The 19,536-nt window shown below is 40.1% G+C and overlaps 2 protein-coding genes across 2 annotated transcripts; one reads left to right on the top strand and one right to left on the bottom strand.

Moving 5' to 3' along the window:
- Window positions 1-1,605: 1,605 nt before the first annotated feature.
- TRAPPC6B (trafficking protein particle complex subunit 6B) lies at window positions 1,606-13,987 on the bottom strand. Its single transcript, XM_016209793.2, has 6 exons — window positions 13,644-13,987; window positions 7,362-7,429; window positions 6,527-6,644; window positions 5,075-5,158; window positions 3,398-3,491; window positions 1,606-2,114 (listed from the first exon to the last, which is right to left on the bottom strand). Exons 1-6 carry the CDS (start codon window positions 13,722-13,724, stop codon window positions 2,083-2,085), a joined length of 477 nt encoding a protein of 158 aa, XP_016065279.1. The 5' UTR covers window positions 13,725-13,987; the 3' UTR covers window positions 1,606-2,082.
- Window positions 13,988-14,771: 784 nt separating this feature from the next.
- Window positions 14,772-16,021, top strand: LOC107534625 (myeloid-associated differentiation marker-like). The gene has a single exon (XM_016209786.2). It carries the CDS (start codon window positions 14,772-14,774, stop codon window positions 15,894-15,896), a length of 1,125 nt encoding a protein of 374 aa, XP_016065272.2. The 3' UTR covers window positions 15,897-16,021.
- The last annotated feature ends 3,515 nt before the right edge of the window (window positions 16,022-19,536 follow it).

The following is a 19,536-nucleotide window of genomic DNA, read 5'->3' as shown; positions in this document are numbered from 1 at the left end:
GAATATGAGGAAACAAAAAACACCCAACCAGAAGAGCAATAAGAGAAAAGAATCCAAAAATATTGAGATGGTATAAGAAGCCTCTGGGACAACTTCAAGAGGCCCAACATTCGTATTACTGGGGTCCAGAAGGAGAAGAAAGAGAGCGAGAAATTGAAAACCTATTTGAAAAAATAATTACAGAAAACTTCCCCTACCTGTGAAAGAAATAGACTTACAAGCCCAGGAAGCACAGAGGGTCCCAAACAAGAGGAACCCAAAGAGGCCCACACCAAGATACATCATAATTAAAATGCCAAAGGTTAAGGACAAAGAAAGAATCTTAAAAGCAGCAAGAGAAAAGCAGTTAGTTACCTACAAGGGAGCACCCATATGACTGTCAGCTGATTTCTCAACAGAAACTTTGCAGGCCAGAGAGAGTGGCAGAAATATTCAAACTGATGAGAAACATGGAACTACAACCAAGATTGCTCTACCCAGCAAAGCTATCATTTAGAACTGAAGGTAGATAAAGAGCTTCTCAGACAAGGAAAAGCTAAAGGAGTTCATCACCACCAGACCAGCATTACAGGAAATGTTGAAGGGTCTTCTTTAAGAAGCAGCTAATGAACAAGAGAATCTGACAAACTAAATAGATCCGGAGACATTGACACATGCAACAGATGATCATAGTTCAGAGGAAAGAGGGAAGGAGGGTGGAGGTTGGGAAGAGATTAACCAAAGAAGTTATATACATATATGTATAACCCATGGACACAGGCAATAACGGTGAAGGCCTGGGAGGGGGTGGGAGTGAGGTGGAAGGGGTCATTTGAGGGAAGGGGTCATTTGGGGGGGAAAAATGGGACACCTGTAATACTTGAAACAATAAAGATAAATTTAAAAAATAAATAATAATAAAAGATTTAAAAAAAGAATCAACCAATGGGTGCATAAATAAGAGGAACAGCAAATCGATATTTCTCTCTAAAATCAATAAATAAAATAAGCCCTGTTGGCGTGGCTTCGTGGTTGAGCATTGACCTATGAATCAGGAGGTCACGGTTCAATTCCTGATTAGGGCACATGCCCGGGTTGTGCTCTCAATCCCCAGTAGGGGGCATGCAGGAGACAGCCAATTAATGACTCTCGTCATTGATGCTTCTATCTCTGTCTTCCTCTCTCAGAAATCAATAAAAACATATTTAAAAGTAAATAAATAAAATAAAAAACTGCCACCTACCAATCTAGAGTGGTCTGCCTTAAAAAAAAAAAAAAAGATAAAGAGGCAAGACACCTCACCAGCACTTCCGTGCAAGGAGAGAAAAACTGAAAGTTGAAACTGTAACAGAAGTATAAAAATTCCTTCCTAATATACCTAATATTCTTTGGTCCTGGAGTCAATGAATTCACATTTAAACTAATCTATATTTCACTTTTATTACATTAATGGATCTCTCCAGGACTGAATTCTATTAAAGTGAAATTATGTTTTTGAGCAAATTTAGGCAGTCTGATATGACATATCTCACACACATATATACTGTATATAATGAAATCCTTATACAGGCATAAAAATTCTTAATAGAAGTAAATTATAAGCAATAAAATAAAAATTAAGTCTAATTTAGTATGCTGTTTGTTTTTTTTAATAACCAAAACAAATTCATAAAGCAATCAAAATTTGTTCATTGTTACACAAATGATTCTGGCTGGTGCATATTTTCTTTATGCTAATTTTTCAAACCCTGAGTTTTGCTTCTCCATCTGTGGTTAAATATATATCACTAAGCAAGTAGAAATGTTAAAACAAGGATCCTTGGTGTTTATTTGAAATCAGGATTTTTTTTCATTCCAAATAGTTTCAGTAAAGTGCATGTTACAGTAGAATGCCTCTATCTGCTTTAATTTGGTCTATGTTAAATTGATAAAATACAACCTCAGTCCTGCTTAAGAGTACATCTTTCATTATTATACAAGTTAGCACATAGCTTATATCAACACAAATGTCCAACAATGTAATTAAGTCATTGCTACTTGAAATACTTTATACATGAATAATTTAACTCTTTACACTGCGGCAGTCTTGCATTTCAGTATGTTCTACAACTTCTGTATCATCACCTGAAATTTACCTAAAAAAGAAAACACGAAAAATCCTTTTGATTTTAGGAACAAGGAAAGCAAGTCTAAATGTCAGTTTTCTGCTCTACTTAGAAAATAGTTTTAATCAAGAAATTTGCTATGTCAGACTTTCCACATTTTTCACAATATTCAATAAAGTTAATTCCATTTTTATGAGATGATTAACTGACTGATGAATAAGTGCCTTTGTTTCTCTTCGTAATTTGTACATTTTGGGTATTTCACTGTTAATTATCATTATAAACAGAAAAGAAATACATTGAAGCTCAAGTCAATTTTATTCTTGGTTGGTATCTCTTAGTGAAAAGATCTTTGGAAAGGAGTTTAGTGATAAAAGACTAGTCACATGGGGGGAGAGGGGAAGGGGAACATCTGTAATACTTTCAACAATAAAAAAAAACCTAAAAAAAAAAAATCTCAAAAAAAAAAGACCAGCCCGGCCAGGCATGGCTCAGTGGTTGAGCATAGATCTAGGATCCAGGAGATCACCGTTCTATTCCAGGTCAGGGCACATGCCCAGGTTGCAGGCTCGATCCCCAGCTGAGGGCATGCAGGAGGCAGCCAATCAATGATGACTCTCTCATCACTGATGTTTCAACTCTCTCTCTCCCTCCCTCTCTCTGAAATCAATAAAGATATTTAAAAAAAAAAGACCAGTTGGTTTTATTTAGCTGTATATAATAAATATAGTCTAGAAAACTTTAAAAATGTTTTTCAATGCTATAGGAAAATTTTCTATCTGAAAAGAATACAACAGAAAATTTTCCTTTAAAAGTTAAGAATTGCCCTGGCTGGTGTGCTAAGTTGGTTGAGCTTCTTCCCAGGCAACGAGAGGCTGCCAGTTCTATTCCTGATCAGGGCACGTGCCGGGGTTGCAGGCTTGATCCCCAATGGGGGGGGTGCAGGAGGCAGCCAATTAATATTTCTCTCATGGATCCTTCTCTCTCCCTCTCCCTTCCTCTCTGTCAAATCAATAAAAACATATATATATATAAAAGTTAACAATCACCCCTTAAGTTGTCTAATAAACTTGGGTTTCTTTAGCACATTTTCTTAAATCAATGTCCATTATGAATTCAAAAATCACGGAATCTGAATGTAAGTATGCTACATATTACTACATTAAATGTTAAAATTGGTCGAAGTAAAATAAACGGTTTTAGCATTTTAAATTTTCTCCAAATTAACAAAAACAAAAATAAAATAAACAAAAAACCACCAGCCCTGAAAAACAGTAACTAAAAAATTTGTAAAAAATGTGATTTCAACTTACATGCAGGCATTGAAGACACTTCAGCTGTTACAATACTTTTTATCCCCAAGTTTGATAAGCCACCTCTGATTAAGCCACATGTAAATGCTAAATACTAAAAGGAACAAGAAGTGTAAAGAATATTAAGGATTTTCTAAGAAAAATCTATGGATAAGTATGACATTTAGTTAAGTCTTACTATTATTAAGTTATTTCTGTTTTAAGAAGGTGTTGTGGAAGAACTTTTCAAATTACTGAAAATTTGGATTGTTAGAAGATTTCCCAGCTCTTTGCAACTAAGTCATGACACGTGACAAGCTCTGCAAATTATGTGTTCCAGTCCAGGACTCTGAATCTGGAATGAGTGACAAAATCAAGCTGGAAACAGGTTAGAATTAGTCCTAGAGGCAACAAAGGTGGCTTGTGTCTAATGTCAGTTCTGCCTGAAGAATTCTAATCAGACCCTCCCAGTGGAATGATTGGGGGCTGTCTTTCTGGCTGCTTTAAACTTCCCATGATTCTTGCCTGTTTTGTGAGCCTTTCCATCAATTCTGTGAGCTTATGTTATTCCAGTCAATCAGAGTTGGTTTCTGCTTTCTACAACCAAAAATCTTGATTTGTTCTCAACAAAATATTATCCAGTTCAAAATATTAGTGTCTACATTGAGAAACCTTGTCATATAGAAACAAGGGACTGAGCTACAGCAGAGAAAGCCAGGGCAAGAATGGGAACTAAAAAAGTAATAATCTAAGGAATTTTTTATTATTTACATTTCTGCATTGTATGCTATTCAACAATACTATACATATATGAATAATATAGAATATTATTTTATAATAAACATAAATGAGTACTGATAAAAGCAATTAAGAGTCATGAAATTCTGAACTGGAAGAAAGCTTAGAGACTTTATAATATATAAATTATTATAACCAGTTTTATTAATGAGGAAACTAAGGTTGAGAGGGGTTATGTAACTTACCCAATGTCACAAACCTGTAAGTTGTGGCGCTTAGCTTAAATCTAGATTTAGTTGGTCTCAAGTCCATGTTCTTTCCACTATACCTATACTGCCTTTGTGTTAGATGATTTAAGTATGGACAAATTTTTACAGATAAATAGCAACTTAGACAGTCCCAGATATTTTAATCACTTCACAGGAACCCTTACACTAAAACCTATCATCTTTCTTTAATATATATATCTGCTTATTAATTGATCCCTACGTGAGACTGAAAAACAAAAACTACACAAAACCCAGAAACAGATATACTTAACAAAAAACATGTATTCTTAGAAACACTGTTAACTATGTTTAAGACAATTTATTTAATCTATTAAAGGAGATTGTAAATATAAACTCTGAGGTCAATTTTGCACAGCTAATAAGCTTGAGTATCTTTTCTGACATATCTGTGCTATATTAAAAAATCTACCAATAATATCCATTCCATTGGCATTCAGTTATAGTGTTTCTTTAATTGGTCATTATAAGCATACTTTGCTACAATTTAATATAAATTATTTTAATATGATGAACACCTGTCTTCTATTTCAAAGAAAAGTGTTTAAACAAAAAAGTAATATGGTAAAACCTACTTTAAATTCCAAAGTCTGTTGTGATTGGCACTGTACGTTTCCCTATGGTTCTACTCTTTTCATAATAAAAAACCTCAAACTTCTATTCCATTAAATACCTTAGATGCATGTTCTAAGTACTGTTTTCCTGCAGACATCTGAGTAAGCAGACGGAATTTGTTGTCCTGAAGTACATAGATGCCCTGTTCCAAAAACAGAAAACACATCCAAAGTCAGTGTAGTTGGCAGTCCTTAAAAATTACTTCAAAATTATTTAAGTTATTAAATAATTTTCTAAGTTATTAAAACTCCTTTCTATTGGTAAAATTTTTTTCTTTCTTTGTTGATTGACTTGAGAGACAGAGAGATTTGAGAGAGAGATTTGTTATTCCACTTATTTATGCATTCATTAGTTGGTTTTTGTATGTGCCCTGACTCCAAATTGAACCTGCAACCTTGGTGTGTAGGGATGACGTTCTAACCAACTGAACTACCCAGCCAGGGCCTCAAATTTACTTTAAGTGAAGGAGTTTTGCAATGTTCAAGCTCAAGAGTTGTTCAGTATTTTATTTTTTTAAATATGTTTTTATTGATTTCAGAGAGAGGAAAGGAGAGAGAGTGATAGAAACATCAATGAGAGTCATTGATTGGCTGCCTCCTGCACGCCCCCTACTGGGGATCAAGCCCAAATCCTGGGCAGGTGCTCTGACTGGAAACTGAATGGTGATCTCCTGGTTCATGGAGATCCCTTAGCCACACTGGCCAGGCAGAGTTGTTCAGCGTTTTATAAGACTAACGTTTGCTGAATGCTTTTAGATACTGAAGATTCAAAGATGCGTAAGACAGTCTCTATCCTTAACTCACAGCCTAGTGCAAAAGAATCAGAAATCTACTTGTCCAGATGAAATTAGCAGCTATACATTATTAACTCATATCTATGAAGGCAATAATCAATCACTTTTTCCCATAGTATTTCAAGTACTTCCATACTCAGGTTGATATTGTTATATGAAAAAATAAATACTATGGATAGCTACTAGGTATTCTTTTCATTTTTTATACTTAATCAAAAGGTCAGATCCACTCTAAATACTTCCTCAAGTGGATTTTAAATGCACCATTTTCCATGCAGTCTATTAATTTTATATTAACAAAATATTTTAATAGAAAATATGACAGCAACTAAATAATAAAGACATATTTAAGAGTTAAATATGCTCTATAAATTAGACTTCAGAAATTACTCTAAAAACATAAATGTGATATATTTGTAGTTCTGCTTCATATTACCACTAAGTAATAATAACTAAGGAACCCAATCCTAAAACCTTTATCATTCTGACATTGCTACTTTTTAAATCTTAAAATAACTTATTTAACTGGGGGAAAGAAACTGCTATCCCTTTGTCTTTATTCACTATATCCTATTAGAGAATATAACTTATTAAATACATGTAAGAGAAACATTCTAAAGTTGACTAGAAATTATTTTAAATTTTAAATAAGTAAATCACTAAAATAGGATATTTATATTAAGTTAAAGGACTTAAAAATAGGCTTTATCGAAATACCTGATGATTTGTCCTGAGATTGTCGATTTGTTTCTTGAATACCGTAGTCCAGAAATCTTTACAAATGAACTTCATGATATCTAATTCATCCTTGAACCTTGCAGTATCTTTTGTAAACCTAAAAAGATCAACTAGAAGTAATATAGTATTTTTCCTCCAAAGAACGTAGGAGGGGCAAATTGTTAACTAATTTCCAACTGAACATTGACAGTCATAAGTGATAAGCATCAAGAAAAGTAGACCCCATCTCAATGGATTCACATTCTTTAATTCAATTATGGGACTAAAATTGGTCTAACAGTAGAGTCTAATAGTAAGTTGCAGTTTTAGGTATAATTCATTCTAGCACATCAAAAAAAGCTGAGGATGATCATGGTATTGTTATATAAAACAAAGTTCAACTATTCACATAGTGAGGAAGGAATAAAAAAAAAAAATTGTTCTATACATTGGAAGATGATTGCATGCATAAACATATACTCTAAGGCATTTCCATCCCTATTCATTTAAACAAAATTACATTTAGGTTAAAAAAAACACCCTATGGGCCTTAAGTAGGAAATGCAACAAGATTTTAGATAGAGGTTTCAGTACACCAAAGTTTTCAAGGAAAACAAGTCTAAAATATATAAAATATATATTTTCTTCAAATATTAAAACATAAAAGTTGAACTGAGTTAAAATAACATAAGACCTAAAAAGAAATTTCAATTTGTGAATTAAAGAACAGAGAAAAATTAAAATTAAAGTATCTAAATTTTATGCAATCTTTTCAAACGGATCATCTTTGTTCATAACCTACCTGGAAGAAAATTTTCAAATCCAGACTGCTCACCTTTCTATCAATCCTTGTCCCACTCGAAACCCCATGTTTTCCAGCTTAGTAATACAGCGTCCGTTTTCCTATTTTAAAAGATAATTGCTTTGAATACTTTCAGAATGCCAGAATGTTGGTATTCAAAATTGTTTTAAAATGTTGGCTAAAAAAAATTAATGTAAACATTTATACTTTCTTCATTGAAACATTACAAGAAAAAGTGAATTTTCTTAGTACTAATCATTTTCATAAGGCAGTAAGATAAATAGGGAACTGTTGCTTATTATTTTCAGAAATGCCGAAGCCTCTTCCTAATTGCTCCCCCCCGCCTTTTTTTTTTTTTTACATTTTTAACATTTCCTCTTCTCAGTTAGAAAACTTGGTATGAGGAACATTTGAGATCTTGCTCATGGCAACTGTCCTCAGTTTTGGCTCAAATAAACTCATAAAATTCTCTAAAAACAAAAACAAAACTTGGTATCACCTTTGACTTTTTCTGTCAGTCATTCACTTTGTGCTGTCACTAAGTTCTATTGTTCCTTGCTTCAAAATATCTCTTAAGAGTTATCCAGGCTTTCTAGTTCTCAGTGTGTTTAAGTTGATGACCCCATCCTATACTTGGACTCATGCAATTGCTTTGCTCTTCCTTTGACAAGTTCATCCAGTCTTAAGGCTTTAAATACTATCCCTGTGGTGAAGACTGCCCAGATCCTCTGGATGACCTACAAAGACCTATACAATCCAGACCCATGTACTTCTTGGACCTCAACCTACTACTCTTCTCCACTCACTCTGCTACAGCTGCACTGGTCTCCTTGCTGTCTTTAAACATGCCAGACATGCTCCTATCTCAGGGCTCTTGTATAGGCAGCTGTTCCTCCAGATATTCACAAAAACCCACCCCCTCACTTTAAGTCTTCGCTCACGTCACCATCTCAACTGAAACCCATTTTAACCATTTCTTTAAAATTGCAACATTATTCCCCTTCAGCAACTCTCTATCCTAATGATTTTCAAAATATGATTTTTCAAGACCAGCAACACTGGCATCACATAGAAACCTATAAAAATGACACACTCAGTAATCCCACCCCTAATTTACTGAATCAGAAACTGCATGTGTGGGAACAGTAATCCGTTTTAAGCAGCCCTCTAAAAGTGATTCTGATGCCTTATCCCACTTCCCTGCTTAAGCTGTCTCCAAAGAACTTCTTTCTCTATTTAATGTACTATATATACACATTTTACTAAGTTTATATTGCCATGTCCCTCCATCCCCACCCTCTGCTAGAATACAGCTCCAAGAGGGAAGGAATTTTTATATATTCTGATGCCTATTTGCCTCTCACTAAGAAGTACACCAGAGGTCTCATTATTTGCTGAACTTTATTCTAAGAAACCATGTACTCCAATTATGAGGCTGTGACTACTAAATCTGTATTTCTAGGGGGCATCTTCAGCCTACCCTTCCTCCAGAATTCCCTAACTTCCTTTTTTTTTTTTTTTTAATATACCTTCTTTATTGATTTCAGAGAGAGGAAAGGAGAGGGAGAGAGAGAGAAAAACATCAGTGATGAAAGAGTCATTGATCAGCTGCCTCCCCCGACTGGGGATGGAGCCCGCAACCCGGGCATGTGCCCTGACCGGGAATTAAACCCTGCTGCCTGGATCCTAGGTGGATGCTCAACGGCTGAGCCGCGCCTGGCCGGGCCCTACCTTCCATTTTTGTTACCTCTTTGCTCTCAACCTCTCCATACACACTGTGGCCCAGTCCTGTGGAGCCTAATTCTATGTGTTTTCCAAAATACATCTCTCTCCATCCTTACTGCTTAAGTTAGCCCTTATCATTTCTCTCCTGGTTTTCAGTAAGAGCCTTCCGACTGATCTCCTTGTCTCTACTTTTTTCTTCTTTTGATTTACTTTCTGTATTTCTGGTATAGACTTTCTAAAAAGCAAATCATGTTATTTCTCTACTGGATCTCTCCGCATTCCCTCCCCTTTCTTCAAAATAAAGGTCCAAACTCCTTAGCATGGCATTACGTGCCTTTCCTTAAATGATCCCTAGCTAGCCCTAGCTGGGTAGTTCAGTTGGTTAGAGCATTGTCCAGATACACCAAGGTTGTTGGTTAGATCCCTGATCGGGGCATATATAAGAATCAACCACCCAGCCGGGCGTGGCTCAGCAGTAGAGCGTCAAACTAGGATCCAGGTGATCGGGGTTCGATTCCCAGTCAGGGCACATGCCCGGGTTGCAGGTTGCGGGCTGCAGCTGATCAATGACTCTCTCATCATTGATGTTTCTCTCTCTCTCTCCCTCTCCTTTCCTCTGTCTGAAATCAATAAAGATATATTAAAAAAAAAAAAATCAACCAACGAATGCATAAATAAGTGGACCAACAAATTGATGTTTCTTTTTCTTTCTCTTTCTCTCTTTCCCTCCCTGTCTACTTCCTTCCCTCCCCCCCCCCCCACTCTACAAATCAATCAATCAATAATAATTTTAAGAAAAATCATCCCTGGCTCGTTAACCAGAATCACTAACAGCCACATATCCACAAACATCCTTCCTTCTACCACACTGAAATTTCTGCAGCAACTCCAGAGTTCCATACTTTCTTCTGCCTCCATGCCTTTGTAAAAGCTGTTCCCTAAACTGCACATACATTAAATTCAGCTCAAGTATTACATCTTCCCAGAAACCTTCCCTGATACTCTTTATGTTCCCATAACACTGTACATACATTTGTTATTGTACATATCACTATCGTTGGTTTTTCTGTTATTCTCCACACATCCCCAAACATGCTCAGGTGGAATGAGTACCTGTAAGTCATGATGCTCTTTGTAGAACAACCTACTCTTTGTAGAATCACCCAGGAACATAATGGTTAGCAGCAAATATGCTTATATATGTAGACATTCTCAAAGACTAACTATGAACACATGAGCTTTTAAAATAAGCCCTAGTAAATACCTTCTGATGTTACTACTTATTCATTCCCTTTGGCATGTGTGAGTACCCATCACTAGGCACCAAATTTTAAGAAAATGAAACCTGAAAATATTTTATCCATTAACTTTTCTAAAAAACCTATTCCCCATAAATTGGTAAATACCCAATTAATCAGTTGTTAGAGATTTAATTCCTCTTTAACATAGTTTGAAAATCAATGACCTGGAGGATGAGAACACTGGTTCCTTTATTTCATATCAAAACTTAAGACTTTATGTTTAAAAAGATATATAAAAACCATTTCTGGATGACAGGATTATATGTCTGTCTTTTACATTTTTTTATTATGAAAAAATGTGAAGCACAAAGTAGAGACGTTAACACAATGAACCCTCTTACACCCTGATTCCAATATGGATTCTAATCAAGACTGCCACATAACTTAAAAAATCACTTTGTTTATATGCACTTTACATTTTCCCCCCACCATAAACAAATTATAATAGGGAAAGTTATTATTATTTTAAATCAGTGATTTCAACCTTTTTCATTTCATGGCACACATAAACTACTAAAATTCTGTGCACACCAAAAATATATTTTTTGACAACTTGACAAAAAAGTAGGTATAATTTTGATTTATTCACACCAAATAGCTATTGTGTTGTTAGCTGTTGTCATTTTTATTTTTTTTCGATTAGTTGCCTCCCACACACACCCTGACCAGGCACAGGATTGAGCCTGTAACCAAGGTATACCCCCTTGGCTGGAATCAAACAGAGGACCCATCGATCAGTGGGCCAACGCTCCAACCACTGAGCAAAATCAGATAGGGCTATTGTGATTTTTTTCTTTGACAATCTAAGGGAAAAGAAGTCAACGCCCCTGACTAAATTAGTCAGATATTGCATGTTTTAAAAATTCTTGTGGCAGCCTGGCAGGGCGTGGCTCAGTGGTTGAGCGTCAACCTGGGATCTAGGCGATTGGGGTTCGATTCCTGATCAGGGCCCCGGGTTGTGGGCTTGATCAATGACTCTCTCATCATTGATGTTTCTGTCTCTCTCTCCCCCCTCCTTTCCTCTCTCTGAAATCAATAAAGATATATTTTTTAAAACAAATTCTTGTGGCACACCAGTTGAAAATCGCTGGTTTAAATGATTGAAAACTTTTCAGTCATAATTACAAAAGCTCTGTTTTGTTTTCTTTTGGGTTAATACATTAGGAAAAAAGGATTTTTAAAAAAAGATTATTTTCCTGGGCAAGAGCTGAAAGAGAGGGAAAATGAAGAGAACTAATTGCACATGTTGGGGGTGGGGGGGACAGGGACAGTATGATAAAGAGTAAAAGGGGTGTGCTACTAATTATTCTTTGGGGAAAACGAAGGCTAGCTTTGCACAAACAGCAAACGTCTGCAACTCAGCACTTAGCACAGATGCTAAACATTAATATCTATTGGTTGTTGATGATAAAATAAAAAATATTTAACTTAGAAAAAATCTCTATTACAGATGGATCTGATAATAGAACTTGCTTCTTTTCCAGTACTCGTCCTGAAGTCTTCCTAACGATATCTCCTAATGCATCATGCCTATCTGTCATAGAAAGAATGTTTGTGTCCCCCCCAAATCTATATGTTGAAATCCTAACCTCCAATGTAATAGTATTAGGAGGTGGGACCCTTGGGAGGTGAGATTAGTGCCCTTATAAAACAAACCCCAGAGAGTTAGCTAGCCCCCTTCTACCACGTGAAGGCATAGCCAAAAGATATCCATTTATAAACCAGGAGCAGGCCTTCACCAGACAGGCATTCTGCTGGGACCTTGATCTTCAACTTCCCAGCCTCCAGAAAGAAATCTGTTGTTTATAAACCACTCGATCTGTGATTTTTTTTTTTACAGCAGCCAGAATGGACTAAGACACTATCCTTCTTGTAGTTTATAATCTGGCAGTTCCTTTTTCTGGATATCCTACAGGCATATCAAAATTTCAACCTGTCCAAAAATAATTCGTTATCTTCATCTCTTTCTTCTCCTTTATTCCTTTCCAATCAACCTAGCTGCTCAATCTAAAAACCTGGGGATAATTTTCAACTCTCACTCCTATACCTAAATAAGTCCTAGACATTCCACCTGCTTTCTCACAAACTTGTTAGCTCCACTTCTCTCTATCCCTTCTTAACTCAGATCTTCATCATCTCCTGCCTGGGTGCCTGCAATACATGATCTTCTCACTACAAGGATCTTCCCTCTCCAGCCAGCCCCTCTTTCTAACACATAAATGGGCCACGTCATTCCCCTTCTTAAAAATCCTTTAAATTTTCCACTAAAAAGGTCCAAATTCTTTAATTATACAAGAATTCTAGCTCTCAATACGTCTCACTCTCCACCACTCAATCTAGTCACAATGAGTATTTAAATACTTCACACTCCTTCATGTAACTTTTACTTTTGCCTAGGATGCTTTTCCTACCCCCCCTTTCCACCCCTCTTTATTAATAGCATTATAGAAAGGGCTTCTGACTTGAGCATGACTTTGGACTACCTCATTTATAAAGTCTGTTATAACTCTGTAATTCTATACCTAATTACCACCCAGTACCTTCATTGAACCCCCTATTCCCCAACCACTGTGAGGCAGGGGTTTTATCTTATTCATTTAGCAGTGCCAGGCCCACAATACACACTGAGTAAGTATATTCTGAATAAATCAATGAGGGTTCCCATATATTAGAAGTAACCTCCACAAGGATTGGGGCCATTGTTTCTTTCATTACTATATCCCCAGCACCTAGAAAACCGACTCTAACATAATGGGCATTAAATATTTTTTAATTAATTTGTTTCCTAATTATAGGAAAGCCTGCAAACTTCGCTTTGACCTCAAACCTCATTAGGCTTCTATCTTCGGGCTGCATGGAGTGGTACGGAGGGTCAGGGGTAAGGAGGGAGGTACAGGATTCTCAAGCTGGGACAGGTCTGCCCAGTGGACCACTCAGAAATGCTGGAAATGGCAGAATTACTAAGCTGGGGTGCCAAAATCGGCTGTGCAGTTAACCCTGCCGTAAATCATGGTAGAGACAACACTAAAAGAAAATCTGCGGCCTGCAGGACACAGGTATGGAAATAGACAAAAAAGTATCAAACAGTAGAAGATGCGAAAAAAAGAGGATGAAAGACCGAAAACAGCTCACAGGTTCTAGGGCTTCGGAAACCTGCAGATAGACCACCTTGTCTACAACTCGGAAGGCTTGGGTGGCGACGGGACAGGGGCTGAAGGAAAGAACTGAGGGGAAACAGTGTCACCGCAAAAGGACCTCAAGGACCTCAAGGGCCTGTGGCAACACTCACCACCTCCCCCTGCTCCGCGGACTTGTACACTCCTGACACCATCTCGTTATGGAGAAGCAAAAACAAGGCCTCGTCCGCCATTTCCTGCTTATTCTTCCACGCTCTGGTTTTCGGCTCCCGTTTGGGTCTGGCTCTGGGTTCCGGCTAGCGCCAGAGTGATTTGGGCGCCGCCGCCGCTCCCTCAGCCCGACCCTCGTTGCTAGGAGACCGAGGAATTCACTCGGTTTCCTGCAGGTTGGTGTTAAAGTGAGCCCGGTATGGGGGCGAGCCCGCCCCAGGGCTGTCAAATCCTGCGGACCAAAGAGAGAGTGTGACAGCTACCGGAACCGAGCCGAATCTGCGGAGACCCAGTCCAGCCCCTGGGCTGGGGGCGAAAAAACAACTTCCGGTCCACTCTACCCCGGTATTGAGCCAGCTCTATGATCACAGAGTTAGTCCCCTGGGGTGAACGACTGGTGCCCACGTGATGTAGCTGGGGTGGGGGTGGGGAGAGACAGTGTTAAGGCGGGAGGCGTTCCCACTGCCACCTTTGTGTTAATTTTCTATGAGTTTGATGAACCGACGACAAGAATGTCTATAGGCTTCATCAAAAGCTTCCATTTCCTGCCTTATATTCAATGTGAATAGTTGTAAAAAGAGTGAACAAAGCATAATTTTTCAGGATACACGTTTTAGATATATTGAAAAATTATCCCATTCCATATTGGTTTAAGCCTAGGTATGCAAAAATATTTAAAGCCATTTTGGTCAGCAGGAAGTTTACCGGAAGGAGTATAAGAGGCAAGGGAGTAAGCAAGCAAGATACTCTTGAACCAGAAAACAAATTAATCAGGATTAGGTGAATGGAAAAAATGCTAAAGACTTCAGAAAAGCAACGTCATTGTGGGATGGAGTTCATAATAATCCATGACAGATGTGAAACAACTACAGAGGTGCAAATACACGTTAGATACATGCACCTCTTAAATTTAGCAAATCTGGCTTAAACGTGTAGCTTAGAAGACGCCTCTAGGCTGCAGTTGCTGCCTCTGCTCCAGCTCAGCCGCCACAGGCCTGTGCGGTGTCTGACTTCATCCGCCCGCACAGCCGGATCTTTCTCCATCCGGGTCCTCAGCTAAGACAGCTGCCATGAAGGCGGCGGGGACCCGCCCAACCGCGGGGGCCGGCGCAACCGCGGGGCCCCGGCCGGCAGGGGGGCCCCGGCCAGCTGCGGGCCCCCGGCCGGCCGCGGGGCCCCGGCCAGCCGCGGGGCCCCGGCCGGCCCCGGGGCCCGGAGCAGCTGCGGGGCCCCGGCCGGCCCCGGGGCCCGGCGCAACCGCCAGGACCGCACCTTCAAGCCCTGCCGCCTCACCCATCGTTAGGTTCACTCGGACCCTGACCCAGCCCATGTGCCTGCTTCGCCTGGCCCAGCTGTTTTCCACCTGTGTGGCCTTCTCGCTGGTGGCCAGCGTGAAGGCGTGGTCGGGGTTCACGGGTAGCTGGTGCATGTTCGCCTGGTGCTTCTGCTTCACCACGACCTTGTTCATCATCTTGGTGGAGTTTGGTGGGTTCCAGGCTCGCTTCCCACTGTCCTGGCGCAACTTCCCCATCACCTTTGCCTGCTACGCCTCCCTCTTCTGCCTCTCGGCCTCTATCATCTACCCCACGATCTACTTCAAGTTCATGTACCAAAGCCGCTCAAGTGACCATGCCGTCGGCGCCACGGTCTTCTCCTGCACCGCCGGTGTGGCCTACGCCACCGAGGTGGCCTGGTCCCGGCCCCGGCCCGGCCAGGTCACCGTCTACATGGCCACGCTGCCAGGCCTGCTCAAGGTGGTGGAGACCTTCGTGGCCTGCGTCATCTTTGCCTTCATCAGCGACCCCTACCTGAACAAGGGGAGGCCGGCCCTGGTGTGGTGCGTGCTGGTATACGTCATCTGCTTCCTCCTGGCCTCCGTGGCCATCGTGCTGAACCTCATCAACCGCACCAACATCCTGCCCATCCCCTTCCCCCGCTTCCTGTGGGGCCTGAACCTGCTCTCCATCCTCTGCTACGCCTCGGCCATGATCCTCTGGCCTCTCTACCAGTTTGACGAGAGGTACGGAGGCTATGCCGAGCGCTGGAAGGATCCCTACTGCAGGTTGGGCCTGAGCCGCTACATATGCCCCTGGGACAGTAGCCTGGCTGTGGCCATTTTGACGGGCATCAACCTGCTGACTTACGTGGCCGACTGGGTGTACTCCTCCCGCCTGGTTTTCCTCAGGTCCTCCTGAGGCTCTGTCCGGGAGCCCCGATTCCCTCTTCTTTCCACAGGTGTCTTTACCGAGTCGTGCTCTCCTCTGATGTCCTCTTCCTGGGTCCCCTCTCCTCCTCGTTCCGCTCACTCTCTCCCTTTTCTTTCACCTGGTGTCCCTGTCCCAAGCTCTGTGCCCTTCCCTCCCTGTGCTCTTTGCTGTCACCCTGTTTTGCCTGTGTCTTCCCCCCTTGCCTACCTAGTCTGTTGTTTGGGCCTTTTCTGGCCGTCCGCCCTGTTTGTTTTCTCACCTGCCTTGTTTTCTGACAACTTCTTCCCACCTTCCTTCTGATTTCTTTGGGAGCACGGAGACTTCTTTGTTCACCCCCCACCCCCACTGCCACCCCCAACTCCAAAGGTGCTGAGCTCCACGTCCCACACCCTTCGTAGCAGCTGTTCAGACCCTGGGCCTCCTGAAGGGCCTCATTGCCAAAGCATGTGCCCACCCTGGCTGTGCCTTAGTAGGGGTGTGTGTGGGGGGGGGTGGGGGGGGGAGTGGGGGTAGCTAGGGACTAGGCCCCCTTTCTCACAGTGGAGGGGGTGTATAGTGCACCTCCCCTTTAAGTTAAAAAAAAATCCCTAGAGGTCAATCATTTCCAATGGGCTGGAGGCATTAATCACAGACCCTGGGTCCTTAGGCACCGCCTGGCACCCAGCCTCACCAGAATTTTTGCCAGGCTTACTAAAACCCCTTGACTAGAGGCTGTCTTAAAGTAAGCAAACGGTGATGGCTGCTGCCTTCCATCCTAGATACTACTCTCTGGGTATCAAGATGTGTGCAGTATCTGTGAGGAGCAGGGGTGTGGGGCCAGGCCTCAGTACTGAAAGAGCAGGTATGGCCTTGGCTGGGAAGAGAAGGAAATGGCCTTTCCAGCGATGTTAGCTGCGTTTTTTTCTTCTTGTCACAGGGCAAACATGACTGGGTGGTCCTATTCTTAAAAGAGAAGTTTCTTTCCTATATATATATATTTTTAATCTGTGGGTGGGTTGGGTAGGTGGGGATCGCTCTCCCCGTAGTCAGAGGAATCTCACCGCTTGCGTGTGTGATACCCACACCCATGTTTCTGTGTGCTAGCTGCTGCTTCCTGCTTCTCTGGAACTCGCACACATGACATGATATATATATAAATGTATAAATATATATTTTATTTTTTTAATTCCCTGGAGCTTCTGGTTCCCATCAGCCCCTGCTGTCATTTATAGAGGGAAGCCCACATCCATAATGTTCTTTATTTTTATTTTTTACCCCAATATAAAGATAAAAGGAAGAAAAAAAATAAATAATGTGTTGCTTAGTATGTGATTAGTTCTTTTCTTAATAATAGACACAGATTTTTTTCAATTAATTCATTGCTTCCCCAAAATTAACATATTGAGTTTTCTCACATTCTTAACCTCTCAAATCTTCATATCCTTTCACAGGAATTTAAGATCATGTTCCATAATCAGAATTATGGTAGTTTGTTTGTTTTTTACACATCTTTTCTAATGCTTGGATCAGTTTATTTGATCATCACATAAAACAAGCATGAAAGTTCCACCTAAGTTTTTGAAAACACTAAATAGTGTAATTTTGAAACCATAATCTTAAATTTTCCAGCACTAAAATTTTCCATACATGAAGTCAGGTCTTTTGTGTCCCAGCTGCATTCTTCCTTCACCACCACCATCAAGGAACAGGAGGAATCCAGGCTCACCACTGAGGTTGAAGAGCAAGCAACTGACCAACTTTCTAAGGATGATTTCTCAAACTACAATAACATGGGGTTCTTAGAGTATTTTGGAGAATAGAGGGGAAACACAGCATTTCACTGATTCTCCCGATAAAGCAGACTATGTTAAATTGTCCAGGATCCAAGTAATAATAGATCCTTTGGAAACAGGAATAGATCCTGGTTTTGGCTAACTCTGAAAGCATTTTTTTCATGGAAACACTGTTCTATTTAGTATTAGGGTCTACTGTTACATTTTCCTGGTTCATGAGCTGCCTGTGACATGGGATTGTAACATGAATCAAGGAGACCAAGTATGCTCATAATCAGAAAGAAATTATTCATCAATCCTCATCCTTTTTACCTAGCTTTACTTTCTTTTTTTTCAATAGCACTCCTCTAATGTTGGGGTAAAAAAGTTTTCCTTCTACCTTTCTAGGTTTGTTGGCTGATTTAATAATTAAGTTGACATAAAATAGACTAACAGGAGGAAAATAAATTTAATTTCATGAGTATGGGAGCTCCATAAAAATATGAGACCCCAAAGGCAGTTAGGTAATTGAGGCTTATATGCTGTCCTGAGCTAAGGAATGGGATAGGAGCTATGGAGGACAAGTCTCAGAAGAGCAGATGTTTGGTAATCAAATGTTTGCCCTGCCGTGCAGATAAGCCTTTGAGATAAACTGTTATCTCTCAGGCTATGTACTTGAAACATATACCGTGGTACCTCGGTTTTGGAACGTCTCTGTTAAGGAACATTTCTGTTTATGAACGCCATAAACCGGGAAGTAAATGCTTTGGTTTTCCAACATGCCTTGGAAGTCAAACACGCCACATGACTCCCACTGAGCGCAAGATCCTGAGGCCTAGCTGTGGGCTGTTGATCCTTTGGTTTTCAAACGTTTCAGAACTTGAATAGTCTTCCGGAACGGATTACATTAGAAAACCAAGGTACCACTATAATCTTATTAACCAATGCCACCCAATAAACTTAATTTCTAAAAAAGAAAGAAGAGTTCACTCTGGTTATACCTCTCTTTTTGGTCCAGGCCCCCCAACTAAATTATTTTAGGTAGTTAGGGAGAGGTAAAAGTTTTTCTTAACTCTGCTCGGTCTTAATTGCATTCAGCTCAAAACAATTCATATGCCCAACTGGCACAATTTGGGGTGGCATATTCTGCTCTTTCACTAACATGCTGATGTTTGTCCTCTGTCTCCACATTCTTTCTGCTCCCCAGCTCCTTGAGGGTAGAGATCTTTGTTGTACACTGATGGATCCAACTTCTTGGAATAGTGCCTGGCACATAACAGGAGCTCACTTAGATATTTGTTGAGTAAATGAGTACATTCACTCAACTGCTCAGTGAGGAGTTTATAAACTCCAGAGAAGCAGGAAGCACATCTATCTTGTTCTAGGATTTATGCTCAGAGCCTAGGTTACCACTTATACATCGAAGGAGCACTTAACGATTGGGTGAATTAAAATGGTAGCTAGAGTTAAATAAAGTTGGTCTGCTAATGCTTGGTGCCAGGAGGAAGCCTGGCTGACAGGTGGAAAATGCGAATCCAAAGGTTATTTATAACATTATTGGTGTGAGAAAATGCTTTCTGAGCTATAATTTGCATATATATTTGTTGGCAATGCAGGTCGAGCCAAATCAGAAGTTGAACAACAATCTCTCGCTCAGACATACAACCAACGATAGCAGGACCCCATGTTAAGCTAACCACATCTGGGCCAGGTGTAGAGGCTAATGGCTGCCTCACGTCTCATCGTCGCCTTTTTCTTCTACTACAGCCTTGCACAGGGTCTGATTCGACTGTAATTCTAGGCTGGCAAGACCTAGGGACAGTTACAATATCCCCAAACTCAATTTCCTCATCAGGAAAAAAAAGGAATTTTATTAA

Source organism: Miniopterus natalensis, chromosome 1 (assembly GCF_054644295.1).
Source record: "Miniopterus natalensis isolate mMinNat1 chromosome 1, mMinNat1.hap1, whole genome shotgun sequence".
NCBI lineage: Eukaryota > Metazoa > Chordata > Mammalia > Chiroptera > Miniopteridae > Miniopterus > Miniopterus natalensis.
The sequence above is the reverse complement of the archived record's forward strand: the minus strand, read 5'-3'. Positions and strand labels throughout refer to the sequence as shown.